General features: G+C 39.8%; 1 protein-coding gene and 1 pseudogene across 1 annotated transcript; both read left to right on the top strand.

Moving 5' to 3' along the window:
- The first annotated feature begins 12543 nt into the window (after positions 1–12543).
- LOC140511589 (olfactory receptor 4X2-like) lies at positions 12544–13473 on the top strand (annotated as a pseudogene).
- A 7969-nt stretch (positions 13474–21442) lies between these two features.
- On the top strand, positions 21443–22372 carry LOC140511588 (olfactory receptor 4X2-like). Its single transcript, XM_072620742.1, has one exon. The coding sequence runs from the start codon at positions 21443–21445 to the stop codon at positions 22370–22372; it is 930 nt and encodes a 309-aa protein (XP_072476843.1).
- The last annotated feature ends 588 nt before the right edge of the window (positions 22373–22960 follow it).

Below are 22960 nucleotides of genomic sequence, written 5' to 3'. Positions count from 1 at the left end.
TAATTAATCTCATTGGTTATTGTTTCTAGTCAGAGACATGGAATCGGAGTTAATCTTTGTACCTTCCTAGATTCAGATAAACTTAACCATCTGGGTTTTTCCGTTCCCTTTTTTAATCCTTCCCAGGAATGTATGATCTGAGAACACCTGGTCAAGTGCAGTGATTTTCTTAGATGAAAGATCTTTTTAAAAAATCAAATGTTTATTTTTTCAATCATCAAACATTCCCCCCCATAACTGTGCACTCAACAAAAATAAAGTAAAAATATATACATACATATATATATTGTCCAGCAATATAGTTTCTTGGGAACGAAGGTCTTTAAGAAATAGCTGATGCTATCACCCCTCCCCAATCTTCTTATGGACCACATTACCTGAGAGAGGCTCAGTTCAAAATAGGCTTCCTCTTTTTCTTAGCAAGTGGCAGAGAGGTTTACCTTGAGGGATGACAGCTAAAAACAAAATAGTGAGAAAGTCAGTGCCCACCTCAGTATGTGGATTCAACCAAGACAATTTCTCCTCTTCTCTGAGACCAAAGCTAAAGAGTGAAGGGGAGCTAGTCATGCAAATTTCAGCACATCTTGTTCTGTAACTCACCAGGCAATAGGATAGTTGGGAAGAACTTTCTAAATTGAGAAACCCAGAGTTTATCTGATGGAAAACTGAATCAGGGAATTGAGGTCCCTGAAGCTTCTCAGTGTCTCCTATTGGGGGACTTTCCCCAGTAGATTAAATTAAACTTAAAGGTTAAGGACCCTTTGGTCTAATTAATCAAATAAGAAATCCCTACCTTCTGTTGGGAACCATTTGCATTCTCATACAAACACTTGGAGAAAATTCAGTAGATGTTTGCCTTCAGTCATAAATGAGTGGTGAAGGCACACAATCTTCACTGGACACTCTAAATGCTTGACGTGATGGACAGTGGTGAAAAGGTACTTTGGAGAGTCTCTACTTCAAGGGTTCCTAACCTTTTTTTGTAACATGACCTCTTATGTAGTCTGGTAAAATCTATGGACCTCTTCTCACAGTGTTTTTTTTAAATTTTTTTTTTTGAGGGAAGAGGCAAGGCAATTGGGGTTAAGTGACTTGCCCAAGGTCACACATCTATTAATTGTCAGGTGTCTCAGAATGTTTTTAAATGAAGAAATATAATTCACAGGATAACAAATGAAACCAATTGCATTGAAATAGGAAAATATTTTTTAAAATTTATTTATTTAAGTTTTCAACATTCATTTCCACAGAATTTTGGGTTCCAGATTTTTCCCCATTTCTCCCCTCCCCCACCCCAAAACGCTAAGCATTCTAACTGCCCACCAATCTATCACCAATCTATCACCAATCTGCCTTCCCTTCTAACATCCCTCCCTTCCCTTATCCCCATCTTCTCTTTTGTCCTGTAGGGCAAGATAACTTTCTATATCCCATTACCTGTATTTCGTATTACCTAGTTGCAAGAGCAATACTCAAAAGTTGTTCCTAAAACTTTGAGTTTCACCTTTTCTTCCTCCCTCCCTCCCCACCCATTCCCTTTGGGAAAGCAAGCAATTCAATATAGGCCATATCTGTGTAGTTTTCCAAAGATTTCCCTAATAGTCATGTTGTGTAAGACTAACTATATTTCCTTCCATCCTATCCTGCCCCCCATTTCTTCTGCTCTCTCTTTTCACCCTGTCCCTCCCTAAGAGTGTTGACTTGAAAATATTTTTAAAAAAATTCATGGACCACATGTTAAGAACCCCTGGATTACTCCAACCCAGTGATTTTAAATGGAAACCAGTTTCAAAAGTCTCTGCCATAGAGACTTATGGGACTGTTAGGACATCTTTAATGGAATTTTGAGATACAAAGCTTGGCTGTAAATCTGGAGAAACTGTGATGGTTTGAGGGAAACCATGAGAGAACAGAAAGGAAAGACCAAGAGAATTTATTTCCTGAGAAGAATGAATTTAACTCTTCTCAAGAATTCTCTTTATGTTTCTTTGCAAGGTAAGGCTTGAAAAGAAGCACAAAAAGAATTTTTGAGAGAAACAAATGTTAGTAGCATATTTCCAGAATTGAAAAGTTAGAGATGACCTTGGCCCTCATCACTAATACATTATAAATAATTATCTGTATGTTTTGTTTGCTACAGTGTTAACAAATTGTACAGACAGAAATTTTAATGTTTCTTTAAACTCAGAAAGTTAAAACAGGGGCTGGGAAATTAAAACAACTCTGAGGTAACACCTGATACCTATCAGATTGGCTAATATCACAGAAAAGGAGAATGATACATGTTGGAGGGAATGTGGGAAAACTGGGACACTAATGCACTCTTGGTGGAGTTGTGAATTGATCCAACCATTCTGTTTTATCCTAGTTTTTTCTTAATAGTATATTGTTTTTTAGAATTACATGCAAAGATAGATTTCAATATTCATTTTTTGGTGAAGTGTTGAGTTTCAATTTTTTCCCCTCCTTCCCTTCCTTTAATCTCTTTGGGATATAGACCTAGTAGTGGTATTGCTGGATCGGAAGGGAGGCACAGTTGGATTGCCTTTGGGTATAATTCCAAATTGCTCTCCAGAATATTCAATATAAAAGGAAAAATGACATTTTTGTACAAAAATATTTACGACAGTTCTTTTTGTTGTGGCAAAGAATTGAAAATTTAGGGGGTGCCCATTAGTTGGGCAATGGCTGGACAAGCTGTAGTATATAAATGTAATGGAATACTGTTGTGTTATAATAAATGATGAGCAGGCAAATTTCAGAAGAATCAGAAAAGATTTACATGAATAGATACCAAGGAAAGGGAGCAGAAACAGAAGAACATTGTATACAGTAACAGCAATATTGCGTGATGATCAGATGTGAATGACTTAGCTATTCTTAGCAATACAGTGATGAAAAATGCTCTCCCCATCCACAGAAAAACTAGTGGTTCTGAACGCAGATTGGAGCATATCATTTTTTACTTTTTTCCCATGTTTTTTTCTTTTGGTCTGTTTCTTCTTTCACAACATGACTAATATGGAAATATGTTTCATATGATTACACATGTATAATCTATATCAAATTACTTACATTAGGGAGGGGGAAAGTGAAAGAGAAAGGGAGAAAATTTGGAATTCAAATTAAAAAAAAGCGAATGCTAAAATTGTCTTTACATGTAATTGGGAAAAATACTATTTAAAAAGATCGGAGCTAGACCTACAATTTCATTGGTATAGGAAATTCTCAGAAGAGAAGACTCCTTCTACCAGTGAAGGTTAACACTTTTTCTGATCCTCAGGGGGATTAAAGACTTGGGTATGGTCACAGTGAACTTATATTTGAGGAGGGACTTGAACTCATGTCTTTCTTGTTCTGTGACTGGGTTTCTATGCACTGTGTCAAGGTTGCTGTAGGGGTTTGAGGCAAGTAATCAAGTAAGTAAGTAAGTGTGTGTGTGTGTGTGTGTGTGTGTGTGTGTAACAGAGAGAGAGAGAGAGAGAGAGAGAGAGAGAGAGAGAGAGAGAGAGAGAGACAGACAGACAGACAGACAGACAGACAGACAGACAGACACAGAGACAGAGACACAGAGACAGAGACACAGAGATGGAGCCAGAGAGAGACACACACAGAGAAAGAGCCGGATATAAAAAGAAAAATTACGGGAAAAGACTTCTTTATTTCAGTAATACATAATGAACAGGAGAGGGGGCTCAATCCTAAATAGTTGATTAATGAGAGAGACTTAATAATTTTACTAATTTATGAAGAAATATCAGGGTATATTCCTTGATTACCTTAGACACCAGGAAGAGAATGAATAAATCAAACAATTCCTTATTAGGTTCCCAGAGGGTGTGATTTCCATGGAGGCTGGTTTGTGAAATGGTTTACCAAACAGCTAGAAGGAGTTATCATCAGGATTCAGGCAGGTCTTCTTGGGTCAGGTCTAGCATTTTATTTCCTGCTTCTCCTGGTTACACCAGGACCATACTCTATTTCTGGCTTCCTTTTATCTACACAATAAAATGAGAAAATATATGTAAAGTGCTTTACAAATTTTAAATTAAAAATATATGTATATATTTTATATCCATACACATGCATATATGTACATATACCTATAAATATATACACACATTTATATATATACATATAAATATATATGTATTATGTACATATGTGTATGGGTGTGTATAATATTATATAATATAAACCCAAGTTTTACAATAAGATACTGAAACCCCATAAAAGAAAAATATTCAGACTTCTCCTCTGTATGGAGAATCAAAAATTTTTATGTGGATTTTCCAGATTGGTGTAGTGACAGGTCCTTAACCCTCACAGTGTGGAAAGGACAACTGCACTGGGAAATAGAAGGTTGCCCATACACTTCCTCCTCACTGCCTGCTCGAATATGGGCTGTTTAGAAAAATTTATTTTGTAAGCCCATTGATGGAATGTTATATCAAGAGAAAATTTTAACATAATTGATGGATTTGAGAATCAAAATGGTGTTATATAGGAGAACTGAAACGGACTTTGTATTGATAAGTTCAAGTGATATCAGGAAGAAATGAAGGTCTTTACCAACTAAAATATGATTCTTTTTATAATGCAGATTGCATACTTCATTGCATACTTCATAGATGATCATTCACACTGAGAAATGTGAGCTATATATGCAGTTTTAAAAGTTGCTATGAGTAATCAAAGGATTCCATGAAAAGAAAAACTTTGCAAAATTGTGTTATGACATGTATGCAAAGTATATGCTAGCTTTCTTGCATTAAAGTCAAGGCTATTTGCACAAAAAAAAATGACCCTTTTCCTTAGCAACAACAAAGAAGAAATCACCCCAGTTTTAAACAAAATGTCCTGTGAAACTTGCATATTGAGTAAATATTTAGAAAAACTGACAGTCCAAGGTTTTCAAGTTTACTCCAATCCAGAAAGATAAGACTGAATTTATATAAAAGCATTTTGGAAGTTTCTTATGATTACATGTTGAAACGAACATTTGAGCCTGAAATCTTCTTATGTTTTGGCTATGGGTGGATAGAGAATTCTCTACTTAAAACAATGAGACAAGTTTTACTGGCTTTCAAAACATCTTGTTTGTGTGAGATGAGGTTTACTGCTGCATCTTTTAGAAAGGCTAAAAATGATCCAATCAGTGGTTGAAAAATGATTGTGAATTGCAATGTCATCAATGATATCACATTTGGGGAAACTTTGGATTGAAAAGTCTTTCTAATCATGTTAATTAGAATATTAATATTTAACATTTAAAAACATTATAAATGAAAAAGTAAATTATTTTTATTAATAAATATCCCTTTTCATTTTTGTTTAAGATTTATATAATATATAATATATTATGCAATTTTGTTAAGTTTAAATATAATATATTATACAATATATTATAAGTATTATATAATATCATATATCATACAATTTTATTAAGTTTAAACTCTATTTGAATAAAATATTAGCTAAGAAATTTCTTACATTTCTTACTACATATGAATGAGGCACCATGTTATCGTTGCTAAAAAGTCAGGAGGAGGGATGTTACAAGAAGTTTGGAAACCACTGACTTACAGGGTAAGGGTCAGATAGGTGGCACAGAGGATAAAATGACAGGCTTGGAGTCAGGCATACTCATCTTCATGAGTTCAAATCCATCCTCAGAGGCTTACTTACTGTGACCCTGAGCAAGTCACTTATTCATGTTTGTCACAGTTTTCTCATCTATAATATGAACCAGAGAAGGAAATGGCAAACCACTCCAGTATCTTTGCCAAGAAAACCCTAAATAAAGTCATGAACACACTGAAAATGATTGAACAACACCTTACAGAGTTGTTCTGAGAATCTAATTAAATAATGAGGGTAAAAATACTTTGAAATGTATAAGAAAACACTAGACTAGTGTAATGGATGTAGTATGTCAGCATTTCAGGAAATTTTTTTCTAAATGGAAGTGTGGAGTGTGTCTTATAGCAGAATCCCTTTCATATGATATAACAGAGGTAATCTTATGGAACATGTTCTGACTCCATCCAGATGGACATCCTCTTCAGAAAGAGGATGGTCATATTTATTGACCTCTTTTTGAAGAATGGAGATTTTTCTTTGATGCAGAAACCCCTGATTGAGTCTCATATAATTCCACATCACAGAATTGTGTCAATGAGTATTTACGACTGAGCATCATGGGCAATAAATTCTTTTGGAGGCTCCTCTCCCATTAGCAGACTATAAGAACTATAAGGCTTCACTTCAGTTCTTCAGGCTAACCTCTTTTGGGAAAGGCCCTTCGCCAACTTTCCCTTGGACTTTCAGAAAGAGGAAGAAGGAACCCTTCTCCCCACTTCCCTATCCAAGCAACAATGGTGGCTCCCATTGTAGCATGTGGCAATGAGAACATATGCTTTCCTAGATGAGGCTGAGATAGAGCCTCAAGTACTTGGTTGTCTTTTCGACATTGGGATAATTTCCCAGAGCAAATACTGATCTTGAGAAAAAACATATTTCCAGCTTGGGAGTTACCTTATGAGTTTGAGAGTTCTCAGGTTCCTCAGTTGGAGCTGGTTCCTCAGAGAGAGATGTTTTCTGCAACTACACAACTTTTCAGAGAAGACGGACACAGATAGACTTACCTCAAACCTGAATGGACTAAAGATCCACGCCTACTTGGCCAAAATATCTGCACTTGTGCATTTCCTAGACAGTACACATTTGAGATGAATGTGAAATATCTGTTCAGCAGCCCTTATTCAGTTACCCAGACTTGTCTAAATTTTTGTGACCATACTGTCCATTTTTTTTGGCAAAAATAGTGAAGTGGTTTGCCATTTTCTTCTCCATTGCAGTAAGGCAAACAGAGGTTAAGTGAATTGCCTAAAGTCACACAGTTAGTAAGGGTTTGAGGTTGGATTTGAACTCAGGTCTTTCTGATTTCACACCCAGTACTCTATCCACTGAGCCAACTAGCTACCCATCACCAGTGCAACAAAGGAAATTGTGGGTATGAGACACTGGTATCCTTTGTTTTATAGCTATATCTGGAGTAGCAGTCTAGAGTGAGGGCATAAAAAGTCACAAAGAGAAAGAGTAGGTAGGTACTCTTTTAGGTGTTGTAATCAGCCAGGTTTGAACCCTATTCATCTGTGTGAAGTGTCAGAGCCTTTTTCTTGGAAGGGGCAGTCTAAGGAACAGGAGACATGAGGATGGACTGAAATATTAGGGTAGCAGATCTTTGTTATTTGTCATTCATAAAGGCTAAATGTATATTCATTAAGAATGAAAGAACACTGGCCTGGGAAGCAAAAAAACGCTTGCCTGAATTTGTTCACAAATTCTGTTACCTACTAACTAGCTATGTGAACTAGGAAAAGTCCCTTACTCCTGTGGGTTTCACTTTACTCATCTTTAAAATCAATGACTTGGACTAGAGTAGTAAGTAACATGCTTGTAAACGGTTAACAACTGACTCTCTGAAAAAAAATATATGCACGACACATACTTAAATTAATCTGCATTATTAACATTTCCCAATGATTTTCTTAGGTCTAGAGTCTAGACAAACCACAAAAGAGTACACAGCAAGTACATACTTGCTGATTTTTGAGGTGTCTGTGTTCACTCTGACAATTTAACAATTGGCCCATCTTAGCCAGTTTGAACTGTCTGCAACATGCTCCTGAACTAAAAAGTCTCTAAGGTATTTCCTAGTGTTAACATCTGCTGATTCTAGGAGCATGTCTAGTGCAGGCTGAGTGAAATATCACCATTTGTTTCTGGCCAAATATAGGCTAATATCCATCAACTTTTTACATTATGGGTTCTCTCTCTCTCTCTCTCTCTCTCTCTCTCTTTCTCTCTCTCTCTCTCTGTATGTATGTATATATATATATGTATATATATATATATGTATGTATGTATGTATGTATGCATGAATGTATGCATATGAGTGTGTGATGCAAAGGCAAATTAGAGGGTATGTGATAGGCCCAATGAATCATGAGAGCTTTTCAGTCAGCTCACTGAGGCCATCTGAGGATGAAGTGTGGCACAGATGGGAGAGACACCCTTTCCTCATTCTGATTCTGAGGGAGAAGGAAGAGACTCATTAAATGGTGCCCTGGTGGAAGTCCAGGATTTGTGATTAGACTAAGTAATCTCTAAATTCCCCTTAGTCTACTGGGGAAAGGCCCTTGATAGGGAATGGAAGAAAGCCTCAGGAACCTCAATTTCCTGATTTCAGTTTTTTATCTCATCAACTCAAGGCTTTCTCAGTGTAAAAATAATTGCTTCTGATCCTTCTAAAGGTCAGTAGCCTTTAGAGGAGAATGTGCTAAAGCCTGGGTGATGCTGTAACTTGCATCTGAAGGAGGGAGGTGGTGAATTGGCTTGGGTAAATCCACCCCCTGAGGTGGGCACAGGCAGGATGTCCTTAGGCACCTAGTCATTATTTAGTTGGCATCCTCATAGTGCTGTAGCTAACTTCCCTGCCACTCACTAACAGAGAGGCAAAGTCTCTTTTCAGCTGAGTCCCTCTCAGATCAGTGAACAATAAAGAGAAGGTTGGAGAGAGTACATTTTAGCCATTTGGTGTCAACCAGATCCTTCCTCCTAGAAATAAATAGCTTGACCAGTTCTTCTCTCAGGCATCTCTGGGAGGGACAAAAAGATCAGGATGGTCGATTTGTTGTCATGACTGACTAGTGACAGTGGTCAAGGTGTTTGTTTAAGTCTGTTTTTTTATAAAATTCTTTGGTTTATTGCTGAACTAACTCAGGCATGAGATCTTTGTTCTCTATGAAATTACTGTTTTCTTACTGGAATCTCAGTACAGAGATGTTTTCCTGATTTCTATTTCTTGCTATGTTTTTCAATAAGGTTCCTCTGGTGATGATTTCTATACAGAGAAAGTTTGACTACCATGTATGTGACATAGTAAAAGAACTGTCCAGTTGGGGCTAGAAGTTGTAATTTAGAATCCTGACTTTGCTACTTATTACTAATGTGACCTTGGGTAAATAATTTTACTTCTCTTGGCAGTTTCTCCCTTAGTAGAACTTGGGAGCAGGGGTTATTTTGTTTTGTCTTAGTATCCCTAGAGCCTAGCCAAACCTCACCTCGCACACAGGAAGTTACTAATAAGTGTTTGTTGGATGAATCTGTAGGAGGCACGGACTAGGTAATTTCTAGGGTGACCTCGTTGAAAGGAAGTCTTCCTTTGTGCTTTCCCCCTGATTAATGAGGCAAACACAAAGAGAACTAAAGAAATTCTATCAAAAGTATGTCAAGGGAGCAAAACTTTCCTGGGTTGATCCCTGGAGATCAGCAATAGCTTTCACAGGCAACTAAGACAATCCAGATAGATCCATCTCAGCAAAAGAGGTTGGGCCCTTGGCTCTCAGTTCCTCACCAAGGCAGCAAGAACGTGACAATTTGTAGGAAGGGGAATGTGACAAAGACGAGGAGATTCAAAAAGTACATGCTTGGTTTCTCCTTCCCCACCAGAGCCTTCCCCCAACATCAGCTGGTAAGCAGTGGGGGTAACAATGTAATGCCAAGCTATCATAACCCTCAATTATCCCTTCCAGCTCTGATTATTGACCCAAGTAGACACATTAATAGATTTTAGGGCCTCAGGGCTGGAAGCAATATCTCCTAAAATTATCTAAATTTCTAGAGTATTTTATCATATTTGTAGAGAGCTATTTTTCTCTAACTGTCAGGAATTCCCCCAGACTTGTTCTGGCCCAGGTAAGATGGGGCAAGGCTTGGGCCAAGGGGCAATGTGGGCTGAGAGCAGCACTCCCCACTGAGCCAGCCTAGTTCTCTGAAAAGATCTTTCTCCTTTGTTCCTTTTCTCTGTTGTTTTCCAGTCCACCATTGGAGAGTCTTCACCAGGCTGGGTGTGTGAGACATCATTTATGCTCAGAGACTCCCCTCAGTGAATAAGAAATCAAGAGGCATTTATTAAGCACCTGCTGTATGCCATAGTACTATTTGGGAAACAAGGACCAAAGTGAGTCATTGCCTTTGAGGAGCTTATTTGCTTTTGGGGAGATAACGTAAAGACATAGAGGGATAAAAGGTCAACCTAGATCCAAGATAATTTGGGAGAGGGACAGGTAGAAGCAGCTAAGTGGAAGGTAAGGAGAAGCTTCATGGAGAAGACAGTCTTTGACTGATCCTTGAAGGAGAGGGTTGTAATAGTTGAGTGTAAGGAGGGATTGCATCCTAGCTTCCTGGACAGCCAATAAAGGCAGCGAGACAGAAGAAAGATTGCTGGCTTTGAGGAGTGCTAAGAAGGTCAGTTTGGCTTGACTGAAGAGTGTGTGGAAAGGGAGGCAACATAGGAAGTAATGAAGGATTGCAGTTGGGAATTCCATCTCTTTATGACCTTCATCAATTTACTTTATCTTCATGTGCTGCAGTTTTATGAGTGGCAAAAAGCATAGTATCTGAGATGCTTTTAAATTCTAAGCTGGGGTGGGGAACCTGCAGCCTTGAGGCCACATGTGGCCTTCTAGGTCTTCAAGAGCAGCTCTTTGACTGAATTGAAACATTTAGTTCCCTACATCTGTATAGTCATATTAAAATCTTCCTTAAAAAAGTGGAATGAGTTACTTTGGGATCAAATGGATGGGGTCACCCTCATTTGATGTCTTCAAGCAGAGAGCAGATGATTACTTGGATATCTCCTGGTGGATGTTTCTTTTTGGGGTATGGATTGGATTAAATAGTGGCTGAGGTTCCCTACAACTTTCAGATTCCCCGATTAGCTAAGGTTATGTAGTATAGTGGAGAAGTCCTGGATTTGATGTGACTTAGATTTCCATGTCTTAGAATTTTCTTACCTGGGTGACTGACTTTTGGGTGAGTAACTTTCCTCTTGGCCTCGATTTTGTTATTTGTATCATAAAAGATGTTGGTATAGACAATCTGTAACATGTTTTCTAGTTCTAAATCCTGACATTGTGTGAAATGGGGAAGGTATAACTGAGAACATCTTTGTTCCTCACTAATAATTCTTGATAACCAAGGTTTGCAAAGAAAACTAGAACTTCAATCATGGAATCCCAAATTCACAGAATTCAAGAGTCAGAATGGACCTCAGAATCTATTTCATCCACCCCATATATAAAAGGAGTCCCCACTGTTACACCCCAAGAAGTGTTCAATCAGTCTCTGCTTACAGAACTCCAAAGTGGAGGGGCCTCCCTGAGGCATCTAGTCTACTTTTGGACAGCTCCAGTTTTCCTGACATTGAGTGTAAATAAGCATCTTTAATCTTTCATTCATTCCTCCTGGTTCTGCCTTTTAGAACCAAACCTGAAAGTCGAATTTTTTCTCCCCCTGACAGACCTTCAGATATTTGCATACAGCTTCCATGATATTTCTCTTGTCCATGTCTAGTTCTTTCAACTTGCCCTCATATGACAAAGACTTCTTGATCTTCAAAATTCCTCTCTAACCTTTCAATTTTCTCCTTAGCTAGAGTGTTATTATTATTATGTAATCTGACTTGTGATTGCATTGGTAGAGGAATACTGTTCCAGTGAGGCACTCCTTCTCTCAAAGCAGATTAGTGTCAGCTCTGCAAACCATAGTTCCAGAGGGCAATCTGGGGCACTGAGAGGTATTGTGATATACCCAGGGTCACCTGTCAGGTACTTGTGAGAGGGGAGATAATAATATTTCTATTATAGAGAGCAAGGCAGCATCATGTATTGGAAAGAGCAGTGGTCTTAAGGTCAAGGCAGCTGCTTTTCAATGTCAACTGATACTCAGTTGTCTCTTCAATAAAATGTAGATAATAATGGGACATAATGGGAGATAATTCTATTCCCCATTTCATTATGCTTCTATGAGGAGAGTTCCACAGCTGTGTGACATTGGGCATATCTCTTCACTTCCCTGGCCCCTGGCTTCTCTGCAAAGCAGGTGGTTTGCATGAGACAGTCCCTAAAGTCTCCTTTAGTTTCAAATCCTAATCCTACAACATTACTTACTCTTTTCAGTGAGAGGGTTTATTGCTTTGTATTATTGCAGATGACCCTTCGCCCAGAGAACTATCCAAGTTTCATGGTTGCCCAAGTACAGGAGCTCCATCTGAAAGATCAGAAAATCAGGATTAAAAACTGGAGAGAGGCTGCAGCCCGAAGAGTCATCCCTTCCTTCTGACTCATTTGTTCAACACATTATACTCAAAAGACTTCTTTCCCTAGGTTTTATCTCCCATTGTAGAAAACACAACTCTTCATCCCTTGTCTTGGTTCATTGATCAGAAATCTACATGGTCACATCACAGTGTCTTCTTGCTCGCTATCATTTGTCATTCCTTGAGTTTTTATCAGTGATCTGTTATATTTACTTTACAGCTTATTATCCTGTATTGCCTGTGTGATCCTTAGGAATCCCTTTGATCGTAATTTCTACTCTGGATGTTTGAGTGGACTGGTCTAGTGCCCAAAGACCCACAAAAACTCTGTGTGCCCTGATATAAATTCGCATGTCTTTACTCTTAGACCAGAAGCCATGGTGCAGACTGGCAATGTGACAGAATTCATTTTTCTAGGACTCTTTCCCAATCCCGAGACTCAGAGAATTTGCTTTGTGTTGTTTTTGTTCTTGTACATGGCTATCGTGTTGGGGAATTCCCTCATTGTGCTGACTGTCACCTTCAGCAAGAGTCTTGGCACTCCCATGTATTTCTTCCTCAGCCACCTCTCCTTTGTGGAGATCTGTCATTCCTCTGCCACTTCTCCTAAATTCATTGCTGATTTACTTGTTGAGAGGAAATCCATCTCCGTAGAAGGCTGCATCACACAAGTGTTCTTCATCCATTTTTTTGGTGGCATTTCGATGTTTATACTGATCATAATGGCTTATGACCGATACTTGGCCATCTGTAAGCCTCTGCACTATGTGACTATTATGAACCATTGGATTTGTGACCTCCTGGTGGGGATAGCCTGGTTGAGTGGCTTTTTACACTCCACTGCCCAAATTCTCCTCCTATTCCACTTACCCTTCTGAGGCCCTAATGTGATTGACCATTATTTTTGTGATGTGCTCCCTCTACTGGAACTTGCCTGCACTGACACCTTCTTCACTGGGTTGCTTATTGTGACTAATGAGGGGAGCCTTTCAGTGGTGAGCTTCTTCATTCTCCTGAGCTCTTACAGTGTTATCTTGTTCCACCTAAGGGGGCACAGCAAGGAAGGACGCCAGAAAGCCCTCTCCACTTGTGCTTCTCATATCACCGTGGTCATCTTGTTCTTTGGGCCCTGTGTGTTTATCTACCTTCGGCCAAACACCACGTACTCCATGGACAAGATGGCGGCCGTGTTCTACACAGTGATCACTCCCCTCCTGAACCCAGTCATCTATTCTTTGAGGAATACTGAAATGAAGAATGCCATGAGGAACCTGTGGATCAGGGCACTGAAACAAGGAGAGGCATGAGAGTTATATAAGACTGCCTGGCATTAATTTATCTTGAACTGGAATGGGTGAAGCTAGGAGAAGTAGAACCACATACCAACAATAGATACTCTTACTGATGATAGGACTTCAAGGGATATTCAAAATGGCTCTCTCTGAACATAAAGTTCATGGAGAGTTTCTTTTATTGTGCTCATATAATTCTCCCTTTGGATTTCATTTTTCAAAATATACATTTAAGTGTATATGAGTGTGTGGACATTTAAAGTAAGGATTACATTTTCCACCTTGCATTTCTTGGTGGCAATGTGGTATAGGGAAAAGAGCAGTGATATGGGTTTGAGTCTCCGTTCAGCTATTTAACAGTTGTGTGACCCAAGGCAAATAATAGTGATGATACCAGCATTTAGGTAATACTGAAGATGACCAAGTAATTTTCCTGTTTCATCTCATTTGATGCTTGTAATAAGTCTGTGATGTAGCCTCTTTTATTATCTCTATTTTGTACATAAAAAAGTGAGGCTAAGAAATGTTAAAGGACTTGCACAGGGTCACAAAGCAATAAATGTCTGAGGCAGGATTTGAACTTGGATATTTCTGATTCCACATCCAGCACTCTCTCCACTGTACCCCCTAACCAATCCTCCTCCTTGGCTTCAGTCTCCTAATTCTTAGAGGTCTCTAAGACTTCTTCTCATTCTAATCTATGAACATTAAAAAACACTAAGCCAATTCCCTTTCTTCTTCAACCTGGCTCTCTTCTACCATGCTGTTCTTCTTGTTGTTTGTCCTTCATTCCGGAAGAGGACCATGACATCTGAAAGATGATGTCATGACTTGTAAGGGAATCACATGTAAGTAGAGGAGGACTGCAAGATCACAAATCTCACTTCCTCCTGTGGAACCTTCTAGATTCAGTGCCCAGATAGAGAACATTATGACTGGGACGGCCCCCTTTACCATTATAACTGTTGGCCATGAATTCTCTGTATTTGTTTAATATTTCGTTCTGATTTTTAGACTGGAAGCTCCTGGAGGGCAGGGACTAAATGCTTTTAATATTTAGGACCCCAGTCTCCAGCACTGGGTCTCTGATTTAATAAAGATATGTTATTGGATCAAAATTTGTTGCTGAACCCCAGTGGGCCCTGTATGTTTGCATTTGGATTTTCCACACAGGACAGTGTCAGGTTGATCCTTGCTTTGAGTTGGCACAGAGGAAAAACATTGATGTGGTATTCATGTCAGTAAGTGTGAAATAAATACTCATTAAAATATAATCAGTGAAAAGCGTAAATAATAACACAGAATATAAACAAAGCAAATTGAAGTGCTTGGCAGCTGAAATAGCTATGTGGCACAATGGATAGAGTACCAGCCCTAGTGTCAGAAGGATCTGCGGTCAAATCTGGCATCAGAATCTTATTAGCTGTGTGACCCTGGGCAAGTCACTTAACCCTGATTGATTAAAAAAACCCCAAATTATGCAAATACCATAAAACTACATAAAAGTTATTATTAAAAAACCTTAATAGCATAAACGAAGCCTTTTGATTTATTCCTAAGGGGGAGAATAAATGACCTTGGAATTATCTGTTATGTCAGAAAATCTAAACCTATTGACATGGTTGGTCTGAGATATTTGAGTAGGTGAGGTTCAGTGAATTTGTGCTTAGTTAACCTTGAAAGAACATGCTCCCAATAGGATTGGGAGAGATGGATTCTAGGACCAGTTGTGCCAATAATAATGATGGTAACTAGCTCTTCAATAACAGTAAATGGAGCTCTTTAGGTTCATAAGGTGCCTTACATGTGTTATCTCATTTAATTCTACTGACAAACCTGAGAGGCCCATTTTACAAGTGAGGAAACTGAGGCTGAGAATGGTTAGGTGACTCCCCTCCATGGGGAGGCATCTTCGTCAAGATGTGGACTCAGAAATTCCAACTCATCCACCTTCAACCCTATCATTTATGCCACCTATTTGCTTGTTGACACCAGAGAAGGGGGGCAAGTCATTATGTTTCTTGGTTTGTAAAAAAGAGGAGGCAGTAAGTCACTCTATCTTAGAGTACGTAACTCTGTCATTCTCTGCACAGGAATGGGATATAATGGATAGGGTGTAAAAGAGTCTAGTAAGTCCAGAGGACTTACTTCTGATCTCTTGATGCCTCATGCACTTTGTGACTATGATGGCCAAGTTACTGAACCTCTCTCAGCCTCAGTGTCCTTATCTGTACAAATGTCTCATATTATCTACAGCACCTATTTCAAAGCCTTGTTTTGCAAGGCTCAAATGAGAACATTTCTGTAAAGGGTTTTCAAAACTCGGAGGTGCTAAGTACATTTAATTTATTATTATGATTACAGGGAGTTGTCCAGAAGATCCAGGCCATTGTACCACTTGTTTCTGATCAAATGTAGGGCAATATTCAGGGTTTTCTCAAGGAGTATTAGGTGGTGGGGGAGAGGGTACAGTAGGAATGTTGACCTGGAAGGTCCTAAGTAGCCCCATAGTAAAGAAACTTAACAGCAAGTGGAGGATGGTTCTGAGAAGTTTGGCTTGCCTTCCCTTTCCCCTCATCCCTTGCCTTCCCTTCCTTTCTCTTCCCTTCCCTTCCCTTCCCTTTTCCCCCTTCCCTTGCCTTCTCTTCTCTTTTCCCCATTCCTTTGCGTTCCCTGCCTTCCCTTTTCTTCCTTCCCTACCCTACCTATTGCTTCCCTTCTCTTCCCTTTCTCCACCTTGCCTTCTTTCCCCCTTCCCTTTTTTTCCTTTTCCTTGTTTTTCCTTCCCTTATTTCCTTTTGCCTTGCCTTCTTTTTTCTTTCCTTCTCTTCTTTTCCCTTCCCTTCTCTAGGCTACACATCTTCAGGTCTTTCAACTGTCTCTCAAAATTTCATGTCCCTGGCACAATCTCTTCTGGCAACTTGTGTGTCTATCCATCTCCTTCTAAAAGAGAGGTCCCTGAATTGAACTCAGTGCTTCAGCCACGTGTAGCGTGTATCACAATGGCAATGCTCTCACCCCTCCCCATTCCTGATATTCTTCCATTTCTGATTTAGTCTAAGATAACAGGAGCTCCTTTGCCTACCATGGCACACTGTTTACTCTAAATAAGCTTGAACCAGCTAAAGTATCCAGATCTCTTTCAATTGAACTGCTTATTTCTCTGTATCTCGCTTCATATATCTCCAAAATTGATTTTTTTGGGACATTAGTAGAAAGCTTTATATTTATCCTTATTAATTTTCTTCTTAATAGATTTTTTCCACGTTGAGCCTATTGATATTGGCTGTAAGAGGGCACAGTAGATAGAGATTAGGACCCAACGTCAGGAAGACCTCAGTTCAAATCAAGCTTCAGTCACTTACTTTCCCATCATTTTCTTAGCCCTAGACAAGTGATAACACAGCATATTAAGCCATGATTTGCAGTGCTTGCCGATTTCTAAGGTGTCTGTTTTCCCTCTGACACTTTAACAATTGCCCCATCTTAGCCAGTTTGAGCTGTCTCCAACATATTCCTGGATTAAAAGGTCTCTAAGATATTTCCTAGGGTTAGCATTTGCTGATTCTAGGAGCATGTCTAGTGGAGCCTGAGTGATATATCATCATTCTTTTCTGGCCATGTATAGTCTAATATTCATGGAATTTTTTAGATGTGGGTGCACACACTTTCTCTCTCTCTCTCTCTCTCTCTCTCTCTCTCTCTCTTTCTCTCTCTCTTTTTGCCTCCTCTGCTTCCTCTTCCTATCTCTGTCCCTGTGTGTGTATGGGTGTGTGTGTGTGTGTGTGTGTGTGTGTGTGTGTGTGCTCATATGAATGTGTGATGCAAAGGCAAATTGGAGTGTTTGTAATAGACCCAAAGATTCATGAGAGCTTTTCAGTCAGCTCCCTGAGGCCATCCGAGGATGAAATGTGGCACAGATGGGGAGAGACACCCTTTCCTCATTCTGATTATGAGGGAGAAGGAAGAGACTCATCAAATGGTGCCCTGGTAGAAGTCCAGGATTTGTGATTGGACTAATTAATCTCTAAATTCCCCTTAGTCTACTGGGGAAAGGTCCTTGATAGGGAACAGAAGAACGCCTCAGGGACCTCAATTCCCTGATTTCAGTTTTCTATCTCATAAACTTAAGGCTTCCTCAATGTAGAAATAATTGCTTCTGATTCTTCTAAAAGTCAGTAGCCTTTATAGCAGAAGGTGCTAAGCCCTGGATGAGAGCGTAGCTTGCATCTCAAGGAGGGAGGTGGTGAATTGGCTTCCCTAAGTCCACCTCCTGAGGTGGGCACAGGCAGGATGTCCTCAGGCCCTCAGTCTTTCTTTAGCTGGCACCATCGAATTGCTGCAATTAGCTTTCCTGCCACTCACTAACAGAGAGACGGAACCTCTTTAGCAGAGTCCCTCTCAGATCACGTGGCCAATAAAATACTTTTTAGCCATTTGATGTCACCCAGATGCTTCCTTCTATAAATCAATGAAATTGACCAGTTGATCTTCTCTCAGGCATGTCTGGGAGAGATAAATTGATCAGGATCATCAAGATCATCTGATTTTAGGAAAATTTTAGAAATTAGCTTTACTGTCATGACTGGTTAGTGAAAGTAGCCAAGGTGTTTCTTAAAGCCTGTTTTTTTTTTAATTCTTTGGTTTATTGCTGAACTAATCCAGGCATGATATCTTGGTGCTCTGTAAATTTACTATTTTTATATTGGGATCTCAGTAGAGAAATGTTCTTCTGTTCCCTATTTCTTGCTATGTTATCGCAGTAAGGCTCCTCTGGTGATGGTTTCTATACAGGGGAAGACTGATTACATTGTAAGTGACAGAGTTGAAAGAACTGTCCAGTTGGGTCTAGATTCTGTGATTTAGAATCCTGACTTCGCTACTTATTACTAGTGTGATCTTGGGTAAGTAATTTCACTTCTCTTCACAGTTTCTCCCTTAGTAGAAATTGGGAGCATTGGTTATTTTTTTTGTCTTAATATGCCCAGAGAGCAGCAAAAAGTCACCTCACATACAGCAAGTTACTAATTAGTGTTTTATGGATGGATCTTTAGGAGGCCTGGACTAGATAATTTCTAGGGAGACCTTTTGAAAGGAAAAGTCTCCATTTGTGCTTTAACCCCAATTAATGAGGCAAAACACAAAGAGAATTCAAGAGATTTTTTTATAACTATGTCAAGAGAGCAGAGCGTTGCTGGGCTGATCACTGCAGATCAGCAATAGCTTTCATAGGCAACTAAGACAATCCAGATAGATCCATCTCAGCAAAAGAAGTTGGGCCCTTGGCTCTCAGTTCTTCCCCAAAGTAGCAAGAACGTGACAATTGTCAGGTAGGGGCAGGTGACAAAGCAAGGTGATTCAAAAAGTACGTGCTTGGCTTCTTCTTCCCCACCAAAGCTTTCCCTTACCTGCTTGTAGGGAGATAATGTAAACACATAGAGGGATAAAAGGCAAATCTAGATCCAAGGTAATTGGGGAGAGGGTCAGGCAGAAGGAGCTGAGAGGAATGTCAGGAGAAGCTTCATGGAGACGATAGTCTTTGACTGATCCTTGAAGGAGAGGGTTCTAATAGATAAGTGTGAGGAGGGATTTCATTCTAGGTTTCAACCAAAGTAAGGCAGAGTCTGGAGACAGATTGCTGGTTATGACGAGTACTAAGAAGATCAGTTTTGCTTGAGTGGAGAGTGTGTAGAAAAGGGGGTAACACAGGAGGTAATTAAAGGTAGCTGTTGAGAATTCCACATCTGTGTGACCTTCCCCAGTTCACTTAATCTCCTTCTTCCTCAGTTTACTGAATTGTAAAATGAAGGAGTTGGGCTACATAGAGTCCATAGAGATACTTTTCAATTCTCAGCCATGAGTGGGGAACCTGTGGCCTTGAAGCACATGTGGTCCCCAAGGGAGGCCCTTCGATTGAATCCAAACTTCCCAGAACAGACTCTTGGGTTTGTTCTGATAAATTAGGATTCAGTCAAAGAGCCATACTTGCAAGCCTGGAGAGTCAAAAGTGGCCTCCAGATCACAGGTTCCCCATCTCTGCATATTCTATTAAAAACTTCCTTAAAAAGTGTAATTAATAGCTTTGAGATCAAATACATGGGGTCACCCTCTTTGCAGGTCTTCAAGAAAAATCTAGATGATTGAGTGAATATCTCCTGGTGGATGTTCCTTTTTTGGGCTATGGATTAGATTAAATGGTGTCTGAGATTACCTGCAACATTCAGGTTCTCTGATTATCTAAGGTTGTGTGATAGAGTGGAGGAGTTTTAGATTTGGAGTCAGAGGTTCTCTGTTTGTCTTTGACTCTGGAATTTCCTTACCTGTGCGATGACCTTTGGGTCAGTAACTTACCTCTTGGTCTTGACTTCCTTACCTGTATCATAAAAGGTATTGGTGTAGATGATTTGTAATGTACTTCCTAGCTCTAAATCCTGTCATTCTGTGAAACGGGGAAGCTATAACTGAGACATAACTAAGACAAGAGACATTCCTTAAAAATTTCTGATAACAGAGGTTTGGAAAGAAAACTAGATTCTTTAGTCATGGAATCCCAAATTCACCGAATTCAAGAGTCAGAAGGGACCTCAACATCTATCTCATCAACTCTCTATATAAAAGGAGTCCCCACTGCTGCACCCCAACAAGTGGTTAGCCAGCCTCTGCTTCCAGAACACCAAAGGGGAGGGGCCTCAGCCACAGCTCCCTGAGGCATCCAGTCTACTTTTGGACAGCTTCAATTGTCCTGATATTGAATGTAAATGTGTATCTTTACATCTTGCTCCTCGTTCTGCCTTTTAGAATTTCTTCTCCCCATGACAGACCTTCAGATATTTGCAGACAGCTTCCTTGATGTTTCTCTTCTCCATCTCTAGTTCCTTCAACTTATCCTCATATGAGAAAGACTGCTGGCCCTTCAAAATTCTGGTTGTCCTGCTCTGGATATTTTCCAGGTTTTCAATTTCCTGCTTAAGTACAGTGTTATTATTGGTATTGCTTTTTAAACTAGAATTGTGATTTCATTGGCAGAGGAATACTTCCACTGAGGAACTCGTCTCCAAGCCTATTGGTATCGGCTTTGTAAACCATAGTTCCAGAGATAATTCTGGGTATAATCTGCCCAGGGTCACCTGTCAGGTATTTGTGGGAGTGGAGATAATAATGTTTCTATTATAGAGGGAAAAGCAACATCATGCATTGGAAAGAGCAGTGGTCTCAAGGTCAAGACAGCTGCTTTTAAATCTCAACTGAGACTCAGTTGCCTCTTCAGTAAAATGCGGATAATAATGGGGCATAATAGGAGATATTTCTATTCCCCATTTCACTAGACTATTATCAAGAGAGTTCTATAGGTGTGTGACACTGGGCATATTCCTTCACTTCCCTGGCCCCTGGCTTCTCTGAAAAACTGAAGGTTTAAAAGAGATAGTCTCTAAAGTCTCTTTTAGTTCCAAATCCTAATTCTACTCTTTTCAAAAAGTGAAAGGATTTATTGCTTTTTATTTTTGCAGATGACCCTTCATCCAGAGAATTGTCTAAGATCCATGGTTGTCCAAGATCAGGAGCTCCCTCTGAAAGATCAGAAAATGAGGATTAAAAACTAGAGAGAGGATGGAGCCCTAAGAGCCATTCCTCCCCTCTGGCTCATTTGTACAACACATCATCCTTATAGGACTTCTTTCCCCAATTTTTATCTCCCATTCTGGAAGACTAACTCCTCAGCCTTTGTCTTGGTTCATTGATGAGAAATCTACATGGTCACTTCACAGTGTCTTCTTGTTAATTATCCTTTGCCCCCCCCCCCGTTTTTTTTTTTATCACTGATCTGTTATATGTACTTTACAACTTCTTCTCCTGCACTGTCTATGGGATCCTTGGGAATCCCTTTGATCACTCGTTTCTCTTGTGGACCTTTGAGTAGAATACGTTAATGCCTGCAGTCCCCTGGAAACTGTGTGCTCTGGTATAAATTCTTGGACCAGAAGTCATGGTGCAGACTGGCAATGTGACAGAATTCATTTTTCTAGGACTCTCTCCCAATCCCGAGATACAGAGAATTTTCTTTGTGCTGTTTGTGTTCTTGTACATGGCTATTGTGTTGGGGAATTCCCTCATTGTGCTGACTGTCAACTTCAGCAAGAATCTTGGTACCCCCATGTATTTCTTCCTCAGCCATTTCTCCTTTGTTGAGATCTGTTATTCCTCCACCACTTCCCCCAAACTCATTGCTGATTTACTTGTTGAGAGGAAATCCATCTCCCTAGAGGGCTGCATCACACAAGTGTTCTTTATCCATTTGTTTGGTGGCATTGAGATGTTTCTTTTGATCATAATGGCTTATGACCGATACTTGGCCATCTGTAAGCCTCTGCACTATGTGACTATTATGAACCATTGGATTTGTGACCTCCTGGTGGGGATAGCCTGGTTGAGTGGCTTTTTACACTCCACTGCCCAAATTCTTCTCCTAATCCCTTTACCCTTCTGTGGCCCTAATGTGATTGACCATTATTTCTGTGATGTGCTCCCTCTGCTGGAACTTGCCTGCACTGACACCTTCTTCACTGGGTTGCTTATTGTGGCTAATGGGGGGAGCCTGTCAGTGGTGAGCTTCATCATTCTCCTGAGCTCATACAGTGTTATCTTGTTCCACCTAAGGGGGCATAGCAAGGAAGGACGCCAGAAAGCCCTCTCCACTTGTGCTTCCCACATCACTGTGGTCATCTTGTTCTTTGGGCCCTGTGTGTTTATCTACCTTCGGCCAAACACCACGTGCTCCTTGGACAAGATGGTGGCCGTGTTCTACACAGTGATCACTCCCCTCCTGAACCCAGTCATCTATTCCTTGAGGAATGCTGAAGTGAAGAATGCCATGAGGAAGCTGTGGGTCAGGGCACTGAAACAAGGAGAGGCATGAGAGTTATGTAAGACTACCTGCCATTAATTTATCTTGAACAGGAATGGGTGAAGCTAGGAGAAGCAGAACGGAATGCAACACAATAGATGCTCTTACCAATGATAGAACTTCAAGAGATGTTCAAAACGCCTTTCTGTGAACACAAAGGTCATGAAACATTTCTGTTATTGTGCTCATATAAGTTTTGCTTCAGATTCCAGTTTTTTAAATATGCATTTAATGTATGTGATTGTGTGTCAGCATATAAAGAAAGGATTGAATTTTCCGTCTTGCAGTTCTTGGTGGCAGTGTGATATAGGGGAAAGAGCAATGATAGGGGTTTGAATCTTGGTTCTGCTATTCAATAACTGTGTGATCTCAGGCAAATTACATTAGTTTTACTAGCGTTCAGGTACCACTGAAGTTGGCCAAGCAATTTTCGTGTTTCCTCTCATTTGATGCCTCTAACAACTTGTAAGTTAGCCTCTTTTATCACTCTCTTTTTCAGATAAGCAATTTGAGGCTAATAAAGGTTACAGGACTTGTCTGGGGTCACATAGCAATAGCCATGTGAGGCAGGATTTGAATTTGGTTCATCCTGACTCCCGA

Source organism: Notamacropus eugenii, chromosome 6 (assembly GCF_028372415.1).
Source record: "Notamacropus eugenii isolate mMacEug1 chromosome 6, mMacEug1.pri_v2, whole genome shotgun sequence".
In the NCBI taxonomy this organism is placed as follows: Eukaryota; Metazoa; Chordata; class Mammalia; order Diprotodontia; family Macropodidae; genus Notamacropus; species Notamacropus eugenii.
This window is presented reverse-complemented; position numbering and strand designations above follow the sequence as displayed.